This window comes from Palaemon carinicauda, chromosome 6 (assembly GCF_036898095.1).
Source record: "Palaemon carinicauda isolate YSFRI2023 chromosome 6, ASM3689809v2, whole genome shotgun sequence".
Lineage (NCBI taxonomy): Eukaryota > Metazoa > Arthropoda > Malacostraca > Decapoda > Palaemonidae > Palaemon > Palaemon carinicauda.
Window position 1 is genome coordinate 12837590 of NC_090730.1, and position 25205 is coordinate 12862794.

The 25205-nt window shown below is 44.0% G+C and overlaps 1 protein-coding gene and 1 pseudogene across 1 annotated transcript in view; both read left to right on the top strand.

The window, feature by feature from the left end:
- LOC137642869 (uncharacterized) overlaps positions 1-25205 on the top strand; it is a 443369-nt pseudogene that overhangs the window by 171381 nt on the left and 246783 nt on the right.
- Positions 1-25205, top strand: part of LOC137642427 (complex I assembly factor ACAD9, mitochondrial-like) — a 108008-nt gene that overhangs the window by 63410 nt on the left and 19393 nt on the right. The window contains exons 9-10 of the mRNA XM_068374974.1: positions 9208-9376; positions 15090-15329. Of these exons, the coding sequence (XP_068231075.1) occupies positions 9208-9376; positions 15090-15329 (409 nt within the window). The remainder of the gene's footprint in view (positions 1-9207; positions 9377-15089; positions 15330-25205) is intronic.

The following is a 25205-nucleotide window of genomic DNA, read 5'->3' on the forward strand; positions in this document are numbered from 1 at the left end:
CTTTTTATCTTAAAATATGTTTTCTGTTTTTTGCTGGTATTATGAGCTTGCATTATACGACTAATTTCGCAATTACTACCTTTTAATGAGGGGTAGAATTGCGTGTTTCAGGTAGAAATAAGTGCAAAACAGAAAATCGAAGTGATAAAGTGATATGCGCAAAGTGTTACAGTGTTGCGTCCGAGGCGCAAAGTGTTACAGTGTTGCGTCCGAGGGTTCGTCTGTTCGTGCCTGTCGTTCACCTAGTCCGGGACCTCTTACATGCTCCCAAGCCCAGGGGAGAAGTAATGTCAAACGACTTATGGGTTCGAGAGGCCTTGACCAACGAACAGACGTTTTCCCTCTATGGTATCGGGTGTATCTTACCAAGATCTCCCCTACCATAAGACGAGAGAGACGTTGTTTCTCCTCGCCATCCGTAGGCTTTTCGCATAAGAAACCTGTCACAAGGTTTCGAAGCCCTTAAGCGAAAGTCAGTCCTTTCAGGACAGGTCCAGCGTCCTGGTTACAGCCATTAGGACAGCTCTGACCCTATGCAGTCATCGGATAACTGCTCGCCGCCTAACAAAAGCGTAACACAGACTCCGAGTCTTTTTTTTGTAGGCAAAGTGTTGCGGTCACAGACGTTACCCTCGTCTATTACCCCAACCATTTCCGTTGATCCTTAAGGGGTTGTATGGCAAAACATGCAGTATATGCTTGCCTCCCTTATGGAAGACTATTCTGCCGATTAGTCCGTTGAGTCTAGCCGTTTATCTCATCGATATCCTGGCTTTCAGCCAACCTAACGTTCCTTTGTGCTTACTGTTGACGTTGGCGTAGCTTAGTCACGTCAGTCAGGTTGTTTAGAACCACACTCGATGTGGTCTCGTGTGGTTTTTCAGCCGCATTTGGACGTTAGGCCACTGGCTGATGCTCCTGTTGACGTTCAACACGTTCACTAACAATCGGAGTTGACTTGTTTTGACGCTGTGCGTCAACCTCCGCATTCTAGAGTTGTTTTGACTGCTCAGTCTAGGCAGTCAAAGCAGTCTCGAGTGGACGCTGTGCGTCCTCACGCACCTGTTGTGGTTGACAGTTCACAGACTGTCAAGCAGTTACATGACGTTGCGTTCTGGTCCGCTACTAATGCACCAGTGAGAGACTCAGCTTTTATCGGACAAGGTTCCTGTAGATGAGGAAGTTGCTGTTCTCCCTCCTACTGATATTCCCTTGAGGACTCTGTCAGATGGAGAGGAGCCTAAAGCTGCTTAGCCTCCTATGGACTTTAATTAAATCATGATGATTTTTTTAAGGATCTTCGTCCGGATCTTTTTGTAACTGCTGCTCCTCGTTCGCCTAAACGTCAGAGCTTACACTAGGCCTAGCTACTTCGAAGCCGTTGTTTTTAAGCTAGTGCTCTCTCGCTCTCCTAGAGAGCGTTACGTTGGCTAGGCGACTGGTTTTTCACCAGGAGGAGTTTGGGGGATACAGCCTTTGCTTTCCCTTCTTTTAAACTGGTTTATAGAGCGAGAGTCTGATATGACACGAGAGAAGTTCTCGGCTTGGGAGTTCATGCCTTTGCCCAGATAGACTTCTCAATTCTGGTAGACTCTCCCTGGCGCCTAGCCAGGAGACGCTCCAAGTTGTTTACAGGTCAACTTCACAGCTGTTGTCGAGCCTTTGAAGTTTTGCTGTACTATTATGTCACGCATAACAAGGCTTTCAGGGATGGTAAACGGTTCCGCCTCAGTCGCTAACCCCGTCTGTTGCCACACCTGCTCCCGTAGACCCTAAATGGGCTTTGCTGCAAGACATGCAGTCCAAGCTTGCGTCCTTGATAGAGGACTTAAATGCGGAGAAGCACCTTCTGGCCAACAACCTTCCAACCGGTCGGTTGTGCGCCCTGTTGACGCTGAGGTAACCTACTCGCGTCTGCCAGTTGAGGTGGTTCCTCCACCGATGCGACCCAGTGTGGGTTGCCAGCCGCACGTTGACGTTAAGCGACGCTCGGAGGTGGTTGTTGACGTTCAGGACGTTCAACAACCAGCAGAGGTGACTTGTTTTGACGCAGTGCGTCAACCTCAGCAACCCGGTAGGGTGTTGACTGCACAACCCAGACGGTCTAGACAGTCTCGGGTTGATGCTGTGCTTCCTCGCGCACCCATGGTTGTTGACAGTTCACAGACTGTGCAGCAGTTCCATGATATTGCGTCCGGCTCCGTCACGCATCCACCAGTGCGACCGGATTCAGCGAGCCAGACGTTGCCCACTCCGTTGCCGTTTCCTCATCAGTTTCGGATGAGGAACCCTCTGATGAGGACGTTGCTGAACAACAAGACGATCAGCCCCCAGCCCTGCTATCCATCCAGAAGATGCTGAAGAAGGAACGCTGCTCAGTCAGGCTGTGGATGAGTCTGGTAGGGACGCTGTCATCCGTGGATCAATTTGTGTCACTAGGAAGACTACACCTCCGTCCTCTTCAATACCATCTAGCTTTTCACTGGAAAAAGGACAAGACGCTAGAAGCGGTCTCGATCCCGGTTTCCGAAAAGATAAAGTCTTGTCTGACTTGGTGAAAGGACAATATCAACCTAAGAGAGGGTCTTCCCCTGGCTGTTCAGACTCCCAACCACGTTCTCTTCTCGGACGCATCGGACGTAGGCTGGGGTGCGACATTAGACGGTCGGGAATGCTCGGGAATATGGAACTCGAGTCAAAGGACAATGCATTTCAACTGCAAGGAGCTACTGGCAGTACGTCTGGCCTGGAAAAGCTTCAGGTCTCTCCTTCAAGGCAAAGTGGTGGAGGTGAACTCGGACAACACCACGGCTTTGGCGTACATCTCCAAGCAAGGAGGGACCTACTCTCTGACGTTGTACGAGATCGCAAGGGACCTCCTCACCTGGTCAAAAGGTCTAAACATATCACTAGTAACGAGGTTCATCCAAGGCAACTTGAATGTCATGGCAGATTGTCTCAGTCGGAAGGGACAAATAATTCCAACAGAATGGACCCTCCACAAGGATGTATGCAAGAGACTTTGGGCCACCTGGGGCCAGCCAACCATAGATCTCTTCGCAACCTCGATGACCAAGAGGCTCCCAATATTTTGCTCACCAATCCCGGACCCAGCAGCAGTTCATATAGATGCCTTTCTCCTAGATTGGTCACATCTAGATCTATATGCATTCCCTCCGTTCAAGATTGTCAACAAGGTACTGCAGAAGTTCGCCTCTCACGAAGGGACAAGGTTGACGCTAGTTGCTCCCCTCTGGCCCGCGAGAGAATGGTTCACCGAGGTACTTCGATGGCTAGTAGACGTTCCCAGAACACTTCCCCTAAGGGTGGACCTTCTACGTCAGCCACACGTAAAGAAGGTACACCAAGGCCTCCACGCTCTTCGTCTGACTGCCTTCAGACTATCGAAAGACTCTCGAGAGCTAGAGGCTTTTCGAAGGAGGCAGCCAGAGCGATTGCTAGAGCAAGGAGAACATCCACCCTTAGAGTCTACCAATCGAAGTGGGAAATCTTCCGAAACTGGTGCAAGTCAGTATCCGTATCCTCGACCAGTACCTCTGTAACTCAAATAGCTGACTTCCTCTTATATCTGAGGAAAGAACGATCTCTTTCAGCTCCCACTATCAAGGGTTACAGAAGCATGTTGGCATCAGTCTTCCGTCACAGAGGCTTAGATCTTTCCAACAATAAAGATCTACAGGACCTCCTTAAGTCTTTTGAGACCACGAAGGAGCGTCGTTTGGTTACACCTGGTTGGAATTTAGACGTGGTACTAAGATTCCTTATGTCAGACAGGTTCGAGCCGCTACAATCAGCCTCCCTGAAAGATCTCACCTTAAAGACTCTTTTCCTGGTATGCTTAGCCACGGCTAAAAGAGTCAGTGAGATTCATGCCTTCAGCAAGAACATCGGATTCTCATCTGAAACGGCTACATGTTCTCTACAACTTGGTTTTCTAGCCAAAAACGAGCTGCCTTCTCGACCTTGGCCAAAATCGTTCGATATTCCAAGCTTATCGTATGGTTGGAAATGAACTAGAAAGAGTCTTATGCCCTGTAAGAGCTCTTAAGTTCTATTTAAAACGAACTAAACCTTTACGAGGCCCGTCTGAAGCTTTATGGTGTTCAGTCAAGAAACCATCTTTGCCTATGTCAAAGAATGCTTTATCCTATTTTATCAGACTGTTAATACGAGAAGCTCATTCCCATCTGAATGAGGAAGACCAAGCTTTGCTGAAGGTAAGGACACACGAAGTTAGAGCTGTCGCAACTTCCGTGGCCTTTAAACAAAATAGATCTCTGCGAAGTATAATCGACGCAACCTATTGGAAAAGCAAGTCAGTGTTCGCGTCTTTTTATCTTAAGGATGTCCAGTCTCTTTACGAGAACTGCTACACTCTGGGACCATTCGTAGCAGCGAGTGCAGTAGTGGGTGAGGGCTCAACCACTACAATTCCCTAATTCCATAACCCTTTTTAATCTTTCTCTTGAAATGTTTTTATTGTTGTTTTTGGGTTGTCCGGAAGGCTAAGAAGCCTTTCGCATCCTAGTTGATTTGGCGGGTGGTCAAAGTCATTTCTTGAGAAGCGCCTAGATTAGAGGTTTTGATGAGGTCCTGTTGTATGGGTTGCAACCCTTGATACTTCAGCTCCTAGGGGTCGCTCAGCATCCTAAGAGGATCGCGAGGCTCCGTAAGGAAGACGTACTTAAAAAGGCAGAGTAATTGTTCAAGTCGACTTCCTTACCAGGTACCTATTTATTTTGTTTAGTTATTTTGATAACTTCTAAAATGAAATAAAAATTCTTAGCTCATATGATGGAAACATATTTTGCTGGTCTCTACCCACCCCCCTGGGTGTGAATCAGCTATTATAATCACCGGCTAAGTTAAATATTGAAAAATGTTATTTTGATAATAAAATAAATTTTTGAATATACTTACCCGGTGATTATAAATTAAAGGACCCTCCCTTCCTCCCCAATAGAGACACAGTGGACCGAGGAGAAAATTGAGTTCTTTGTTTACAATGAGTACTGGGTATCTGAACGACAGATGGCGCTGTTGAGTACACCCCCTACCTGTGTAGCGATCGCTGGCGAATTTTTCCGTAGAGTTTTTCTGTCGAGCAACAGAGTTGCAGCTATTATAATCACCGGGTAAGTATATTCAAAAATTTATTTTATTATCAAAATAACATTTTTGTTTGTAAGTAACTACTGATTTTATTGATCCACCTTTTAAGTGTTCCTTAGATGATCAAAATATATGTTCAAAATTTTGGTGGTTACTGCATTTATTTGTACCTACACAAATACATACCCTTCGCTCTTTATTAAGGATATATTTTTTCAGTGTACATTACGTAGCTGGAATCTAGCCGTAAACTTTTACCCGAGGTGTCAACGACCCTCTGCTAGTTGGCTGGGGTAGTGGTGGGGTAAACCGGCCACCCTTCTCGCCCAGTGATATACGTCACTTGTTTATGGCTTGGTAGAGTGAAGACAGGCTCTCTTGCTCTCACGTAAACCCTTTTATTTACCGGGCTGTAAAACTTAAAAATTTTTTTCTTTTGCAGGGGTGTGTGGTCTTTGAGGACTGCCACGATGCAGGTTTGCCCTGGCATATACGTGACTGTTGTGGAGATGGTTACTCAGTGACTTTAATCTGCGTGTAGATGACACTCCTGCATCCAGGCTTGTCCATGTGATGAGTGTCAGGAGTGATCATCCTCCCAGTTGGAGTGGTACGATAGGCGGCGGAAGAAGTCTAAAAGGGATTCTTCTCCCTTTCTCCCTCGGGATCTTTCTCAAGGTTGAAGAAATCCTGACTTCTTTCTCCAGTGCCTCGTATTCGTACTCTTCCTGTTGACTCAGCTCATTCTGGTTCCTCTGGAGGATAGAGGAACAAGAGTGATGATCATTTAACCATCCGACAACTTTCATGCCTGGAGGACCCTGTCACTTCCCCTAACGAAGTGGCGGCAGCTGCCACCCATGTGTTGTATAGCTCTTTTGATGCTTTACGCCATTTGTAGCCTTCATTGTGGCTTTTGGGGTCTCCCACGAAGGAATGACTTGTGGAGGTGTTGAAGCTTGGGGCATTGCAGGAGTGCACAGTTGTCCTTCAGGGGTTATCATTATTATTATTATTATAACTAGCCAAGCTACAACCCTAGTAAGAAAAGCTGGTTTCGTGTCCCATGCCAATGCTTCCTCCGCAGCTCCTCTCCCACCCAAGGAGTTGCAGGTGGGTTTTTCCACGTAGTTCCAGCCAGGCATGTAATCCCCCCCGTGGTAAGCATACACACTGAGTCTGCTTAGCAGGAGAAACCTGGTGTTTCTCCGCCTTACAAAGTTGATCGCCCTTCTTGCCAGTGTGAGAGGGCTTCCTCACGAGAGTGGTCCCATCCTTGATTACCTCGTAAGCGAGTGTGAGCTGCCCTGGTGATCGTGGCTGCCGTCTCCCTGTAATCGCAGCTCCCTTTTCACTGGGCCATCAAAGCACTACGATTCTCTGCCAGTCTTGCAAGCGCTAGACTCTCCAGGGTCTTTCCTCGGATGTCTATCCCCTTGGGGGAAGCCCCAGCTTGTTCTTATGTTCACGAGTAACGGTTGCATGCGTTCGCAGACAAGCCAACCTTGACTTGCGCGTCACCATCCGAGTACTTTCAGCTTTTGCAAGGCAATTCACGAACTACCTGCAAGTGTTCGTGTGCCTTTTTGCAATATTCCAGTTTGCAAATGAGCAGTTCGTAGTTAAAGAGTAGACACGCACCAGTTAGTGCTTGGCAAATATAGGTCTGTTCGCTTCTCAGAATGAGAGTGCTACTGTGGGGGCGTGCATATGTACCTTGGTTTGCTCTCTGAGAGAAGTGATTGGTGGTGACCAGCGTGCTTATGAACACAGCTCGCCAAGGCCTCTTGTGACTGCCCCATCATTCGCAAAGGATGTGCCATAGTTTGAAGAGCTTGTGAAGGGTGTAAAGCAAGCTGTCATAAACTCTACTCCAGCCCGATCATCAGGGACCTTTAACCAACCCGTGGCTATCCCTCTCTTGGTGTTAGACAAGCCTGATCACCTGTGGGATAACTTGGGTACTATCCCAGTCAAAGTGACTAAGAGATGTAGGAAATCGAGGCAGGAGATGCCACCCCCATGAGACACCTTTCAATATTTCTTATGTGTCCAGCCGTGGTTCTTTTGTTTACCATGTTTATGCCAAATGTTCTTCCTTTACCAAGTTGCTGCATAGCTTCATTTCTGCCTAGTCACCTGCTACCAACCTCATGCCTGCTTCCAGTCATGATGATTAATTTTCTGGACTTGATCTTTTTAAAATTTGTTATAACAGCAGGTAAAAGTTTTACTTTGTCAATTGGATATTGATTTAATGAAACATCCACATCTTTATAATCCATCTTCTGATATTCCTACTTGGTGTAGAACTTATGCACTGTATAGTTTGGTAAGTGTGCATACTTCCTCCAATTCAAGATATTTTGCAAACAACAACTCTCGTATGTTCTTACATGAATACAAACCTTTGTCCTTTAATAGGAGTATGATTTCAGCAAATCTAGAAAACTCTTGTTAAAATTTTAACAAAGAATCGGTAGTACCGGCACGCAGTGGAAAAGCTCCCCCCCCCACTACTGGCTCACTGAGTGGCCACTTTGATTTTAGCCACTCATGCATACTGATGAACTATTGGCACTGTAACCCAAACTTGGATGAATTGATATTCCTTCCTTTTTCTTTTCAGTGTCTGCGAAGCATATGAGTGATGTAGAAACAGAAAGTAGACATGCTGACTTGCCCCGGAGTTACCGATTGTAGCTGCTGTGTCTTCACGAGCAGGTTGTTGGTTGATCCTCATTCCTTGTGTCCATCCTGCAGGGGTAATAATTGCTCACAAGCATTTCCTTGTAAGGAAAGAAGGGAGTGGCTCTTCCCAGTGGCAGGTGTACAGCAGAAGAAAGAAGTCTAAGAATGACTCCTCTCCTTTGGGTTCTTCCTTGATGTCTAGGAAGTTGGCTGAACCTCTTCCTCCTAGCCCTAGTACCCTTCCCTCGTATTCTTCTCAGTTGGCCTCTTCTGTTGTCAGTGTCAGGAAAGGCAACAGTTTCATTCAGCTTTGTGACAAACTTTTGAAGGGAAAATTTAACCTGTTTTCCCATAGAGAAACTGGTGGACTTCTTTAATATATAAACTATAAAAACTTCAAAATAACTAGTGGAAGAGAAACAAGATAGAAAGTGTGCCCGAGTGTCCCTTCAAGCCAGAGATCTCTACCCCAAGGCAGTGGAAGAGTATGGTACAGAGGCTATGACACTACCCAAGACTAGAGAGCAACAGTTTAATTTTTGAGTGTCTTTCTCATGGAAGAGCTGCTCAACATAACTAAAGTCTCTCTTCTACCCTTACCAAGAGGAAGGTAGCCACTGAACAATTACAAATACTGAGTACCTTTTTATTGTGATTGAAACAATAGAAGTGTTCATTCCTCCATCTTTTCAATGAGGGGAATTATGGATAGTGATGTAAACCCTACAATTTAATTGCCTTATATAACAGACATTGTATCCAAATACAAGTTCTTCCACAACCACCTGTCATTAGACAAACTCCTAGACTATAGTCTGAAAATAGTGCCATAGAAAGTGGATTGGAGTCATCACTGCTCCCAAGTGGTGTGAGTGTTTAGACATCCCAGGATTTTAACCAAACAGGTTGGTTCTTCTTCAGAAGTTAACATTTGTTCATACAGATGCAATTGTATATGCATTTGAATGGTAACAGCTTAGCCCTAGCATTTCTGAGTTGCTATTCAGGCTATGTAAAAGTAATGGATTGGTTATGAAACCAATAAAAAAAATGCCCAGTATAAACTAATTACTTTTACTCAAAGTTTCTGTCAAACAATCACTGAATTTTAACGACTGGTTCAGACCACACAATAAGTGATCCAGTTAGCCAATGTAGGGCCCGAGGAAACACTGCACACGTCCCAACACACTTGCCGTTTTATTTAAAATAATTAGTTTTGTTAGAAAAATATTTCTTTTGGCCAGTATATACAGTACATATGATTACCGGTAATCAAAAACTAGACCTTCAGGTTGTGAAAAAAAGGATTAATTAATGTATATTACCTTAGTGGTACTGTTTAATTAAAATGTTTAAAGGTGCAATACTTATCTTTTCTAGGTCTTCAGCTCAGAGGGAGCTTGGAAATGGGGATCTGAGTGTTTGCAGATAATGGGCGGTCTTGGTTTCATGAGAGCATTTCCCTTTGAACGATATCTTAGGGATGCTCGTATTCTACTCATCTTTGAGGGTACCAACGAGATTCTTCGTATGTTCATTGCATTAAATGGTAAGTTTTGTCTGTAGTTGCTAAATCTTAAGATTTCTCAAAATAGAATATCATACTGTAGTTCTTTATAAGAGATATTGGTTATGATATGCTAAATATGTACCTTCCAAACATGAATTGTTATCTAGATATAATCCCTTTAATGTTATGTATGGTAATGTTTTATTCAGAGTATATACTTTATTGCTATTGTTATAAGCCCTTAAGAAATAATTTTGCACATAAATAAACACTGATTTTTGTGATACATAAAATTGTGCTACAGGACTAGTCCATAAGTTTTGCTACGACAGGAATAAAGTTATACAAAGTAAAGTAAATACAGTCAAGCCTCGTTATTCGCGATAGTTAGGTTACAGACACAAACGCGATAATTGAATTTTCGCGAATCAATACTGCACTAGGGTCAGCTAACTCGTAACCTAAAAAGTCTCTGCTCCTCGGCACGAGCGGGAGCCTGAGCTAATGATTAACACAGTAAATATTGCCTAATATTGTTTTTATTTGGTTTCTACAACAGTATATAATCATATGTACAGTGTACAGTACATTTGCACTCAGGTACACTACATGCTGGACACAGTAAGGTTACAGAACAGTATTGTGCTAAGGTAAAGTTTACCGAGTCATCATCATCCCTTACTGTTCTGTATAAAAAACGTTGTTCCTATCTAGTAATACTGTACTTTAACCTAATACTCACTGATACTGAGTGTATATTACCTGTAATATGTGTACTGTAATATTACTACAGTACAGCTTAACTGTGTTTTCGTTCAAGACTCGTAGCCTACACCGCTACTCTAGAAGCATGACACAACTTTTTTTTGTCTTGCATAGTATGTTACTGTTTTCTCTCTCTCTCTCTCTCTCTCTCTCTCTCTCTCTCTCTCTCTCTCTCTCTCTCTCTCTCTCTCTCTCTCTCTCTCTCTCATATAAATTAAATCTTTATTTCTTTGTTAAGTCTCTATTGAGGCTTAGCACCTCAGAGCTAAAAACTATAAAATATCATGCATTGGCAACATGAATGAAACTCCGGTTAATGTTATGCGATTCAACTCACAGTACAAGTAAATAAAATATGAGAGCAGCATTTCAAATAAAATTATTGGAATTAATATGCTAATTTGAAAATGATAGATCAAGTAATAATTATTTCTTTTAGTAAATATGAAATACCATGTATCCCTCTATTGTTATTTGATTAGAAAATTGAGGTTGACGACAGACTAGGGAGGGTTGTTCTGCTGATTTGAATGTAAACAGTGCATAAAATTATAATTTGCTATGTTTTTAATTATAAATATGATCCTGAAATGTGAATATTACATGCATTATTATTGGATACACTTAAGGGAAACAACAGATGAAACAATATGACAAAGAAACAAGACAGGAGGGGCCGAGTAGCCAAGTTCCTTCACCTTGCACATTTCCTCCGCCACATCTACGCTAATTCTGATAAATTAGCAAAATCAGTGAATTTGGGAAATGCAAGAAGAAGGAATGGGAATATGTGGAATGATTGATAAGAAAGAGGTTTAGATTTATTAATAAGATGAAAATGACAAATGAATGCAAGAAAACAGAAGATGATTGAAATCGTGAAAAATAACGAGAATCAAAAAGAGTTGTATAGATACATTGTAGATGTGTGTGGGAGAGCAAAGTAAATGTATGAAAGGAATTTGGGAAGTAATTGGGAAAAGGGTTAAGGATATAATAATAAGTGAAGGAGATATCATACTAATATTGCATGATAGGTTATATCAGGGGTAATTCTGTAAAAGTGAATGGTCATATCAGTGGGATAATATTGTGCAAGTGAATATAGATTGACGACGGACTACGCAGATTTGATCAGCTGATTTGAATGTAAACAATGCATGTGATTATCATTGGCTATGTTTTTTATTATAAATACAATACTAAAATGTGAATATTACATACATTATTATTGGATACAGTTAAGTGAAACACCAGTTTAATCAAAATCCAGTTTATTTCAAATACTGTATAGGTGTAATTTTTTACCACCGTAAATGGATACATACTGTACAGAGAGAGCTAGGACCATCTGGGTGTAGAGATAGGTAGTGCCGCGCTGTAAAGAGCACAGACTATTTAAAATCAAGGCCCAGCTCGTATTTTATTTCAATTTTTATGAGAATTTTTATTTAATAGGTATTGCATTATTCTTGGCCATCCCAATGATGTTGCCAACTATTAGAAATCAAATATTTTTTTTTCCTCCTTGGCTGCGAAAAAACGGAACTGCGAAGCAAGAAACTTTGACTAACGAGGTCTGACTGTAATGAATTTGTATTATAATGATTACAGTAACAAAGTAAATATCTATTAGGGAGCCTCTCATTCATCCTGCTGTTCTTGTTGATTGGTCATCCCTCACCAATATATTTTCTTTCGTCTTCTAATGCTATGAGGCGATCACTGGTATCTTTCATTAATTCTTTTACTTTTGATATAAAAAAACAATAAATTTTACTTCATATTTAAAATTACTAAACTGGTGCTAATTATTGAATAATAGAAATGCCTGCCTCACTATTCTATCTTGACTAATCTATGATCTTAACTTGAATTTCGTCAAATGCTAATAGATGTATATCAGTACCCCATAGTGTTAGAAATTTTGAGGATAACTTTTAGATAAAGGCTGAAATTGAAAATATTTTTTTTGCAAAAAACATATTAACACAAAGCCATACTATAAGCAATCTGCCATTAGTTTTAAGAAACTGAGCAGCTTAGTAATTTCTCATATACAATATAAATCTGCCTTTATATTAAAATTTTTTTCTATACAATATAAATATTCCTTTTGTATTTAGCGAAAACACTATTTTAGTGTATTATTTTTATGCAACTCCTCTGATGTTCATATTGCTTCTTTCTAAGGTGTTAGGTTATTTATTGTTGTAATAGGGGATGTCTTCTGAAATTGCTATGAATGCCAGTGAAAGTGGTTCAGACAATTTTGTGAAATCATGCTGACAACAGGATTGTTTTTTGTTTTATTAATTTGAGGAATGTTCTTCACAAATAGCTTCTTTTCTTAAGAGTTTTGATAGCTGTTCAAAACGTAGAAGTAAATTTTTAGTTCTTGGGTAAATCCAGAGAAGGTTTTAAGTAGTTAGTCAATTACATTAGATGTTAAAATGCCACTCAACCATCAGGAGAGTAGTGCGACCTTTCCTGCACAAGCACGATTTAGCTTGAGAGTAGCAATAGCTATTGGTGCAACTTTCTTCCCTTGAAAACCTCATGCCACATGCGTGTCTACACCAACAATCCCTTTTTTGGTGCCTGAAGAGATTTTGGTCAGCATAGGCTGCTGACCAAAATCTGCACCATCTAGTTCGTATAGAACAGGAAGTAATGGTAAACTTAGACTATTGTCAAAAAGATACCAACCTCTTGAAGGGACCCCTTTAAAATATTGACCTCCGGAGATGCTTTTGTATGGATGCATTGAAGGAATGCTGGGAAACACACCTAAAGAACCAGATTGCCACTGGATGTGAGTCCAACAAAGAGGAGAGCCTGCACATCAAACTGCTGGATCACTTCTGGTGCTGCAATCATCTGACATCGTCTGGTAGGTCACTTTGTAATATAGATGAGCAACAACACTACAGTAGTGGCTCATGTCAACAAACTAGGATGTACTGTTTTACAGCACCTCTGTCAGTTGGCAAAGCAGGCTCACATGTAGGCACTAGACGATGTAGTAGAACTGTCGGCGAGATTCATCCGAGGCAAGAGGAATTTAATCGCCAACAAACTCAGTTGTCGGGGACAAGTGGTCATTGCAGAATGGTTACTTCATCCTCAAGTGCCGAAGAGGAAACACTTCTTAACTTAAGGGGGTTCCCCAATAATAGATACTGTATGTTCATTATTTATGGAATTGGACGAAAACAGTAGCTCTCGATAACTTGCATTTATTGAAAGGTGTCTGTGTGGGGGTGGGGGAGGGGAGGGGGAAGGGGGGTGAAGAACTGTTACATATTTATGTTTCACTTAGAGAATGCTTCCACTAGCTGAAGAGGGTTAATTTGGTTATTTATGACAACATAAAAACATACTAAAATAGCCCTTATATAATCACAAATAAAGACTAGAATCTCGAGTGGTGGCATGGATGAGGAGGCAGCTACATCTCTTAGGCTGGCGGTATCCGGGGGAGAGTAATGCCTCATGTAGAAAAAGTTTCCATTGGCTAAAAAGAAAGGTGTGATTATGCATGGTAAGATAAAAATTCACTATAATAGCCCTTACATAATCAGTAATAAAGGCTAGAATCCCAAAGTCTTGTTGGTTGGCTGAAGAAAGTAGAAGGTGGGGTCAATTAAGGGGAGAATTTTTTTTTTTTTTCTTTTTTTTAGTAGAATATCCCCTAGGTTTGATATATAACCATGTGTTGAGAGGATAATCTAAGGATTTTAACTAATATATGGTTTATAAATGACATCTTTTGTAAAGCATGCAACCCTGTATCTGGCATGTTTTGACCTGCAATGTACATTATCATATGGAAGGAGTTAGGATCAAAGTAAGGGTTACACTGTCTGGGGTGAGTGGGGCCTACCCTTCACCTGTCAGCAACTTGAACCACCTCGCTCAAATTTAAACTGCAGTTTCCAGCTTTGCCAAAGTCATACTCCTGTTACAAGACTCAAGTTTGTATAGATAGGTAAAATATAAATTACTTTGAAATTTGTGACTTTTCTTGAAAAATTATTGGACATTAGGGATGTAGTGTAAATACTGTAAGAATTTACTATTATTTAATTTGCTTAAATTTGTTTCAAGGTATACAATTCATTTTCTCAATGAAAAAGTTCAAAATGTTGGCCAATATAGTAAGTGCAGTATATAGTTTGAAAAGTTTTATAGTGTTAATATGTTTGGAACCGTCTTGTAACTCACTTAAGAGTTTACTTAACTTTATAATTGGTTACCATTGAACTAGGTCAGTCTCAGGTAATTGATGAATTATATTAATTTATATTGTTATTTTCCTATCTTTTTAACATTTTTGACCCATCTACATTAGTGTGTGGGAGTTGGGAATATGAACATCAGGGGAGTTTCAAAGAAATAAACTTAATTTTAATCACAGAATTTATTTCTATACTTCGCTGATGTTCATAACATGCCCTCCCCCCTTCTCCTTTACATTGACTAGTGATATCAAGAGGCTAATGATCTGATTTTAACTTTGAGATTGAAAAGACTTAGGAAATGTCATGTACCCATGCCCTGATAGTTTCCATTAATCTCCATACAAATTTAATCCTTAACCAGAGGGTAGGGCATTTTGCAAGATAAGAAAATGGGAAATTTTTTATTTTAAAATAGAGATAAGATTTAAATAGCTTTGAAAGCGAAACAGTATGAACATAGGTAGCATAGAAGTAAAAAGTTATACAGTACAGTATTATAAAAATTCTTATTAGTTAAATGTTCATTTCTATAATGTAGGCAAATACAATTACCTTATTATTCTTAGAACTCTATTGCTTCCATTTAGTTTTCTCTTGAACATAATATAGCATCATGTACAGTAAATACAAATATATGACATATAATGACTATTTAATTAGTTGACACCTCAGCAAAGTCTGATATGATAAGGTAGGGCTTTGTTGTTGAAGTTTTTACGACTGGATTTAATTTTTTTTTGTAGGTTTACAGCATGCAGGAGCAGAGTTGCGTGAAGTGGTAAAGAAGCTCCGCAATCCTTTGATGAATCCAGGATTTGCGATTGGCAAAGGTATTGAAAGAATGAGAAACACCCAAGGTAACCCTAAATTGGATCTGAATATAGCAGGTCACTTGCATCCTACTCTCAAGATTGGAGCAGATGCTTTAGAATTCAGTGTCAAGAGGTTCCAGTATGCTGTTGAAACTGTTCTTGCAAGGCATGGTAAGTCGTCTGAATTTTTTGTTGAGAATTATTTTTTTCTATGCCTGTTTGATAAATTTTTTTTAGTAAATACTTACCTTGGAGCTTGATGGAACCTTTCCATTGGACTTTAGGTTATCTATGAACTTGGGAATAATTTTTAAAATATTTTCCTTATCATGTCAGAAATTGAGTTGATAAGTAGAGAGCAGACATTAGTTCTATAACAATACTGTACAAAATTTCACTACAAACCAATGTTTGTTACCGCACATTTGCAAACCGTTCGTTTTCAAAAAATTTATATGCCTAAAGTTGCGCTGGAATTTTCGTTGAATTGTTAACAAGGAATTGGTTAACGACTGGTGGAGCTAATGGGAAACCCTACATAACATAACAGCTACTTTTGTCTTTGGCCGCAGCAGACATATTTGTGCTGCACTCCTCTCTCGATTGTAAAGTATTTTCTTACGTTATTTTGTGAAGTGTTTGTTTTTCATTTATTTTGTGAGTGCTCTCACTTTAAAGTATAAGTCTAATGAAAGTTAAGCATGTGGTGAAGTGAATTTTGTTTAAAGGAGAAACAAAACCTTGAAAACGCCACGCCATGTACCTTTGTGAAGGGTCGACTGTAAGCAGCCCCCTCCCCTTTGGAGTATTCTCACTTGAAATCAGAAAGACAATGTACACCAAGAGTAGCTTTCCTTGCTTCTTGGTATTGTGTCTGCCTCAGGAGGAAACTAAAAATTTCAAAAGGAGTTTCACCCTACCTAACCTGCATGCCCGATAGTGATTTTATCTTGGCGGGTTCACCTGGTGCAGACAGTGTTCCATTGATGGTGATCCTTGTGAGTCTTCCCAGTGCTTCCCTTGTGACAAAACCTCAGGTATAGTGGTTTGTATTGTGGCAGGGGAAGCTGTAAGCCCCTATTAGTCACCCAGACTATTACTCCTCTGATAATGAAGAATTTTTGGCACAGAGGAGGAGAGTTCAACCTCTCTCTTTGTCCTCTAACAATCAGTTTGGTGGGCATTTTTTTCTTGAGAAGACAGCTTTTGCTAAAAGCTCCTTGGTACTTACAGCAATTACTATCCCCCTTCAGGAGAAAGTGATGGTACTCACTCACTAAGTAGCAGCTTTGAGATTAGTCAAACAAGTATGAGCCCACCTTTCTCGTTCTTATGGGGATATAGACTTTTCCCTAAAGTGATGCACACAGTGCCATAAAGAAATTGCTCACCGATACTTTCAGGGTCGGTTAGCGATCATGAGCCAGGTGTTACAACCAATGTTGTGTATTTGAAAGTTCATAATCTAGGCAGAGTTAACAAACCAAGAGTGGATTGACAAGCACATAATCTCTAGACTGAGATACAGTCAGGCCTAGTCATTCGCGATAGTTAGGTTACAGACACAGGCGCGATAAGCGAATTTTCACGAGTAAATACTACACTTTGTTTCTATGCTAAGTGTTTATTGAGGCTTTATAATCCAGCACCACAGTGCTTAAAACTATAAAATATTGTTCATTGGCAACATGAATGAAACTTCGGTTAATTTTATGTGATTCAACTCGACAGTACAAGTAAGTAAAATATGAGAGAAGCATTCCAAATAAAACTATTTGAATTAATATGCTAATTGGAAAATGGTAGATCAAGTAATATATAATTGTTTCTGTACTAAAATATGAAATATTTGTTTTTGACGTTAATAGTTTATATATGACATATCTTTTGATGTTGTTACTGTTTTTAGAATGATTTATTGTTAATTTGTTCTCATCATAACCTTATTTCCTTAACTCACTGGGCTATATTTCCCTATTGGAGCCCTTGGTCTTATAGCATCTTGCTTTTCCAACTAGGGTTGTAGCTTGGCTAGTAATAATAATAATAATAATAGCATGCCTTAATAATAAGGGAGTTATTTAATCCAAAAATTGGGGTTGATGATGGACAAGGCAGGGTTGATCAGCTGATTTGAATGTAAACAATGCATAAGATTATAATGCACTATGTTTTTAATCATAAATACGATACTAAATTACATGCATTATTATTGGATACAGTTATGTGAAACACAAGTGAGAGAGAAGGACAAAACAATATGACAAAGAGATGAAACAGGGGGAGGCGGTAGGGAAGTTCCTTCTCCTTGCATATTACTTCCGCCAAATCTACACTAATTCAAATAAATTAGCAAAATCAATGAATTTGGGAAAAGCGAAAAGAAGGAATGAAAAATAGGAATGGGAATACTGTATGTGGAATGAGGGATAAGATAGGGTTTAAGAATGATTAGTGAAGGACAATAATAATGTGAAGGAGATATCATACTAATATGTATGATAGGTTATATCAGTGAGGTAATTCTGTGAAAGTGAATGGTCATATCAGTTGGATAATATCGTTAAAGTGAATACAGTATTGGTTGACGACTGACTACGAAGATTTGATCAGCTGATGTGAATTTAAACAATGCATGAGATTATAATTTGCTATTTGTTCCAACACAGAGTACTTATCTAGAACTACTTTCTTAGGAGTTACTGGTAACTCTTCCCAACCGACCAGAATTTTGTGTAGTTTACCCTATTCCCGTTTTCTATGGGGGCAACCTCAGGCGGAGTGATACGCGCCCTGAGGCGACCCAGGGTCGGAAAGCGTGCTAGCTCAGGTCGTGCTCCTCAGTAAGTTTCTGGTCGCGACGTGATTACCATCTTGCCGCGTTCTCTCTTACCCAGTGCGACTCTTTGTGTCCCCCGACCCTTTGTGTCTACCACGCGGTTCCCACGTGTCCATATTCTTATCCTTTCCTCTGTGTCCCTGTGTCTCTTGGTGTCTTAGTGTTGCATTATGGAGCATCCCCGCCGTTGCCCTGGGCCTGTGGCCGGGAAGTCTTGTGGGGCTTTCCTTTCCAAGCCCGAGGTTGACCCCCACTCGCTGTGTTCGTCATGTAGGGGCAAGGTGTGCTCCCCTACCACCACGTGTTCGGAGTGCGAGTCCTGGAGCGAGATCCAGTGGGTCCTTTACGGCACGAAGAAGAAGAAAGCGGCCAAGAAGTCGCCCAAGAAAGCCAACGTGTCTTCTTCATTGGTGTCGCCAGATGCCTCGTCGGAACGGGGCTCCCTTCCATCTTCCCCTACCCAGAGTAGGGGACGAGGTAAGTCCGTTGCGGGGAAGCGGCCCATTGCACTTCCCCAGGAGTCTGAATTGTCTGTGGGGGAAGATTCTGGTGTTATTCAGGCATGTGAGGGGCCTGAGGGAGGTGCGGGAGTGTGTTCGGGAGACGAGGTCCTGGTGCCCGCAGGGCCCGTCTCTACTGAAGACCCTATGTGGGGGAAGTCGGGTGCTACCTCTTCCCCAGCATCATGGGTATGTGTTTCAGGTGCTTCAGCCGCCAGGGGAGACGCCGAGAAAAAAAGCTCGTCTAATTCGGACCCCGCCGTTTGGGATCCCCCTAGGACGCCCTTCAGGTCACCCTTTAGACTAGAGGAGTTTGATCATTGGTTCGCCCGTAAGAAGGTGCCTCGTTCTCCCCCATCGCCCTCGTCAACGCTCCCGCCCGTCTTTCTTCAGCCTGCGACACCAGAGATTCGACATGGAGTTCCCCATGCTGCGTTGGACGTCTCAGGCGATTCGGCAGATTCCCTCTCCGCCTCCTCGTCCTCGGATTCATCGTTGTCGGAGGACGGAACCAAGTCCACGAAGAGGAAGCGGGAGAGGTCCCGGAAGAAGAAGTAGTCCCGCTCCCATTCCAGACAAAGCAGGAAGGAGTCCAGGCCCTCCAAGAAGAAGGCTAAACGAAGTACAGTAGATCGAAGGAGTGGGTAAATATCACGGTACCCCGGAGCGAGCTGTTTAATGTTACCACAGCCGGCCGCTTCCAGTTGGCTCCCTAGAGCTTCATCTCTACCGTCTGGCCCCTCCTATCCTCCTACAGACCAGAGTCCCCCGTGACGCACCTAAGTCCACGAAGGCCTCCGCTACATCAACCCTACGGAGGGAGGCGCTCCACCAGATGCCAAGGTGCCCGCGGCTAGCGTGGCGCCAGCCGCTGGCACCTTGGCGGACTTCAATAAGCACCAAGGGCGCCCGGCGGCCCGGGATAATCCTACTGACACAAGAAACCCCGGCAGGGCAGGGTAATCCCATGACGGATACCTTCGCCTCTGCGGGTCCGCCTGTGCCACGGGCAGGCCCGTCCAACGTTACCCCCTCCCCCACCGTCACCTAAGATACTCGTACAGAGGGACTGGTGACGGAGGCCCTGGTAGAAGGAGGAGAGTGCTCTTCGGATGACATCTCCTTTCGGAAGGTATTGGCCCTCATAAGACTGCACTATCGGCTAGATGAGCCCAAGCCCGCGGCGGAACAGACATGGCTCTCCGGACTCAGTAGGCTTGTGGAGAATCCTGTGCAGCAGAAGCCCTCCTTAGCTCTACCCCTAGCTCCTGATGTCAAGCTTGGTATGGAGCACATAGATAAGTTCTTGGCCGGCCTGGCAGACGCCCCTAGGAGCCAAAGTTCCTCGAAGCTGCTCCCTGGGCTAAGGACGCAGAAGAGGTTCTACGTGCCAGAAGGTCGTCGTGGAGGGCCCCGCGCAGTGGAGTCAGCAATTACCACGTTGAACCAGGGTGCCGCTGAAAACAGGGCGTCCATGGCCCCAGTATGCTTTTCCCCTACGGAGACTTCCATGATGGAGGACATGGCTCAAGATTTGGTTTATGTGTCCTCCTGGTTAGACTGGTGGGCCTGCACTTTGGTAGGTTTTCAGTCATCACATGATCTCTCCCTCCCAGAGAACCAGTCCTTATTGAAGGAGTTGATCAGCTCAGGGGGCAAAGCCCTAAAGTTTTTGTCATATCAATCTCTCTCCCAGGCCACCAATTGGGTCCTGCGGAAGAGGGATACAGTCCTCAGCAAGTTAGAGAGGAAACTCCCCGACCGGGAAGCGAGGAAGTTGAGGAATGCCTCGGTGTGGGACGAGTCGATCTTCCCCCTCAAGCTAGTGGAAGAGACGATGGAGAGGGTGAGGAAAATGAAGGACGTGGGAGAGCATAGGCCTCCCCCCATGAGACGACCAGCGCACAGGAGACCCTCTGTGGACGTCCCTCATTCATCCCGTGCATCTCCTACCCAACCTAGAAGAGAGGCTCCTTCGGCCCCTTGGCTCCAAGCAACACAGCCCCCCTGTAGGGGTAACATGACCCCTCAGTCGGCCTTTAGACTGTCCTTTGGCAACTCAAGGAAAGGTCGGTCCGGCCGCTTCTCCAGAAGGAGATAGGAGGAGAGGCCCCCTACTCCTACAGGAGCCTCAAGTAGGGGGATGCCTCAAACACTCTTGGCAAGCATGGCGGGATTACGGTGCGGATCCCTGGACAGTGACAGTCCTGAGGGAAGGTTACAGACTGCCCTTCCTAGCAGAACCTCCCCCTCTCATTCCGGCCCTACAGGCCGAGTGGTTGATACCCAAGGACCCCTTGAAACGGGCGGCGTTGCAAGAACAGGTGTCGTCCATGATCTCCACGGGAGCGTTGGAACCAGTCGAGGATCCCGGCCCGGGGTTCTACAGCAGGCTCTTCCTGGTGGAGAAGACAACAGTGCGGTGGAGGCCAGTAATAGACCTGTCGGCCCTCAACAAGTTTGTGGTAAAAACCGACTTCAAGATGGACACTGCGAGGACAGTGGTGGCCGCCTTGAGGGAAGGGGACTTCATGATGTCCCTGGATCTCAAGGACATTTACTTTCAAATCCCCGTTCACCCCTCCAGCAGGAAGTTCCTCAGGATAAAGTGGGATACCCAAGTCCTGCAATTCAAGACCCTTGGCTTCGGACTGTCGACAGCCCCTCAAGTGTTTACAAGAGTTTTCACGACGGTCTCCGTATGGTCACATGAGCAGGGCATTCGTCTGATCCGATACCTGGACGATTGGTTGCTTCTTTCAGCCTCAAGGGAAGAACTGAGGGAGCAAGGCGTGAAGTTGCTCCGTCTCTGCAAAGAATTGGGTATCACAGTCAACTTAGAAAAGTCCCAGTTGATTCCCACCACCAGGATGACCTACTTGGGGATTGGCCTGGACACCCGCTTAGGTAGAGCCTTCCTCTCATTGGAGAGGTTGGAAAACCTGGAGCGAGTTCTGTAACCCTTCCTGACGGACCAACCCAGGAGGGCCAAGGATTGGCAGAAGTTGCTAGGCCACCTAGTGTCGTTAGAGAAGTTAGTACCACAGGGGAGACTCAAACTCCGGGCAGTGCAATGGAACCTGAAGGAACACTGGACCCAAGGAAGAAATCCCCACAAGGTGGTTCCGGTCTCCTCAGAAGCGAAGGTAATCCTACAGGGGTGGGACGACAGAATGAAAACCGAGAAGGGGATGCCCTTCGCACCCGACCCTCCGGAGGTGCTGTTGTTCACGGACACATTGAAGGAAGGTTGGGGGCTCACCTACTCGACAAGTCGACAAAAGGAAAATGGTCCCGCGTGGAAGCAACGCGACACATAAACATTCTAGAGATGATGGCCGTGCTGAGGGCAAGTCAAGAATTCGTTCACCTCCTCCGGGGGAACACCGTGGCGTTGATATGCGACAACGCCACGGTAGTAGCCTACGTAAAGAAGCAAGGGGGACTAAAGTCGAAGGAGCTATGCGCGCTATCAACGGAACTACTAGAATGGGCTACAAAAGAAGGGATCAAATTCACAGCAAGGTTCATCCCAGGAATGAAGAATGTCCTGGCAGACGGCCTCAGCAGAGTAGGCCAGGTGATAGGCTAAGAGTGGACTCTACACCCGGGAGTAGCTCGAGCAGTCATACTGAAGTGGGGCTCTCCGGTAGTGGACCTTTTCGCCACACGTCTGAACGCCTAGCTCCCCGTGTTCTGTTCTCCAGTCCCAGATCCGTCAGCGGCGTTCGAGGACGCCTTCCAACACCCTTTGGGGCGGCCTCGATGTGTATGCCTTCCCTCCCTTCGGGATGATCAGGCAAGTCCTCAACAGAGTGAGAGCAACGGCCAACCTCCAGATGACTTTGGTTGCGCCTTGGTAGCCGGAGAGGGAGTGGTTCGCAGACCTAAAAGAACTAGCTCTTCTTCCTCCTTGGCCGCTTCCAGACAGGCCAGACCTCCTCCGTCAGTCCCACTTCCAGAGGTTTCCCGAAATCCCTCGGTCCCTCTGCCTTCACGCGTGGAGGTTATCGAGCGGCTCCTGAAGAAGGATGGGTACTCATCGAGGACCGCGGCGAGGATGTCAGGTTACTTAAGGCATTCCTCAATCGCAGTTTACCAGGTAAAAATGGGCAGTCTTCTCAAAATGGTGCACTTCCCGGGATACCAAACCCTTGAGGGCTTCGATTCATGACATAGCGGACTTCCTGGTGTACCTCAGAGACGATGTGGGCACTTACATTCCAGCCATAAAAGGGGTACGTGCAGCATTAGGTCAGGTCTTCCTCCTAAAAGGCATTGATTTAGGAGCCTCCCGACACATCTCAAAGCTCATCAGGAGTTTTGAGCAGTCATGTCCCCCACAAGAGGTGAGGGTACCGCAGTGGGACCTAGCTAGAGTACTCAAAGCCCTGTCAGAACCGCCCTTCGAGCCCCTTAAGGACATCCTGGGTAAGGAACTCACCCTCAAAACAGTCTTCCTGTTGGCCCTGGCTTCGGCAAAGAGAGTTAGTGAGTTACACGGACTATCGTACGAGGTCTCACACTCATAGGGGTGGCGTGAGGCTTCTTTTAAGTTCGTCCCTAGTTTTGTGGCCAAAACACAGAACCCGGCTTGTTGGGATCCTCGGTTTGAGGGTTTTTCGGTGCCAGCGATCCCTCGGTCAGACAACCCTACAGACTTGCTCTTATGTCCGGTCAGAGCAGTAAGGAAATACCTGGAAAGCACATCCAAGCTCCATCCTGAGATCAAGAGTTTATTCGTTTCGACGGGACGTGTGAAGAAACCAGTCTCCAAGAATTCAATCTCCTTCTGGCTACGCAAAGTGATCAAGAGGGCTTACGACGTCTCAGGAACCCCTCTCTCAGGCAAACCAAGGCCTCATGATATTAGGGGTCTTAGCACCTCCCTAGCGTTTGAAAAGAACATGGCCGTGAGCCAAATCCTGAAGGCGGGCACCTGGTCCAGACAGTCCACGTTCACGGAGCACTACCTGAAGGACTGTTCAAGGAAATCCTTGGACGGGTTCGCCCTTGGTCCGGTCATTTCAGCCCTTCAAAAGATTTAAGGTCATGGCCCCAGGGAAACCGGGGGCGGTAAGCCTAAGAGACAAACGTTCATCCCTTACCTTTCCCCTTAACATCCTTCCCCTGGCCCTTAATTCCCTGCGTAGAAGTGACTCAAAAGACCTTAGCGGCCATGAGATACGTCTTCATTAAGGAATACGTCTCGGAAGTGTTTTGTACAGAGGTAAGCCACGTAGACACTAAGATAGTTTTTTGGGTAGTTTCCCCTATTTTCGTACAGTTTTCTAGTAGTGGTCGTTGGAACCTAGTCTCCTATCTAGGTTCCTTTCCCCCTTGTGCTTCCAACCTTCGATCCCTAGTCCCTGCAGGACACTCCCACCTCCTAAAGTTTAAGCCTCCTAAGAAAGTAGTTCTAGGTAAGTACTGTGTGTTGGAACAAATCACAAATTTTTAAGTAATTTGTATTTTTCCTCTCATACTTACCTAGAACTTCTTTTGGGTTATGGCCCACCCATCCTTCCCCGAGGGCCCTGCAGGGCTGAGGAGAACCTTTCCGACGAAACTTACTGAAGAGCACGACCTGAGCTAGCACGCTTTCCGACCCCGGGTCGCCTCAGGGCGCGTATCACTCCGCCTGAGTTTGCCCCCCATAGAAAACGGGAGTAGGGTAAACTACACAAAATTCTGGTTGGTTGGGAAGAGTTACCAGTAACTCCTAAGAAAGTAGTTCTAGGTAAGTATGTTAGGAAAAATACAAATTATTTAAAAATTTGTGCTGTTTTTAATTAAAAATACGACACTAAAATGTGAATATTACATGCATTATTATTGGATACAGTTAAATGAAACACCAATTTAATCAAAATCTGGTTTATTTCAAATATAACTAATTTTTTACCACAGTAAATGGATACACGCTGTACAGAGAGAACTAGGACCAGTTGGGTGTAGAAATAGGTAGTGGCGTGCAGTGCTCCCAGTATAAAAGGTGCACAAGCTATTTGAAATCATCCCCCAGCTTGAATTTTATCACAGATTTTATGAGAATTTTTATTTAATATGTATTGCATTGTTCTTGGTCATCCCAATGCTGTTGCCAAGTATTAGAATTCAAATTCTTAATGTTGGGTAAACAATCATCACAAGAAGTTTTTTTCCTTTTTCTTCTTGGCTGTAAAAAACCAAAACCGCGAAGCAAGAATCCCGATTAACGAGGTCTGATTGTACTTTCAACTGATTGATGGTCATCCATGGTCATATTTTTTGGGTACAGAGATGTACTTGCTCTTAGGATCAGATAGGTGGTGGAATAATGTTAAAGTAGTAGTGGAAGGGGATGCTGTGTATCATAACTCCTTCATCCACGGTGTGGTATCCCTGAAGGACTTGGACTTTTGAGGGAGACCATTGCCATACCTTAGGGACAGTCATGCCAATTGGCTCGAGTTTAAGGAAGGTCCAGGCTTTCTCAAAAATCCCAGCAAGCACCATCGCCACAGGCTTTTGTCTTCAGAAAGGACAAAATGGGTTAGACCCTGCTCCAACTGTTCTTGCCCCCTTACAAGCTGAGTCTAGGAGGGAGAAAGGAGGGGGGGGGGTGGCATTGTTAAGGCAAGTCCCCCTACTGTCAGTAAGGGGATACCTTGCCTTGCACATTACCTGCCTCTTCCATCCAATTCTATTCCATGCCAATCTTCCAGG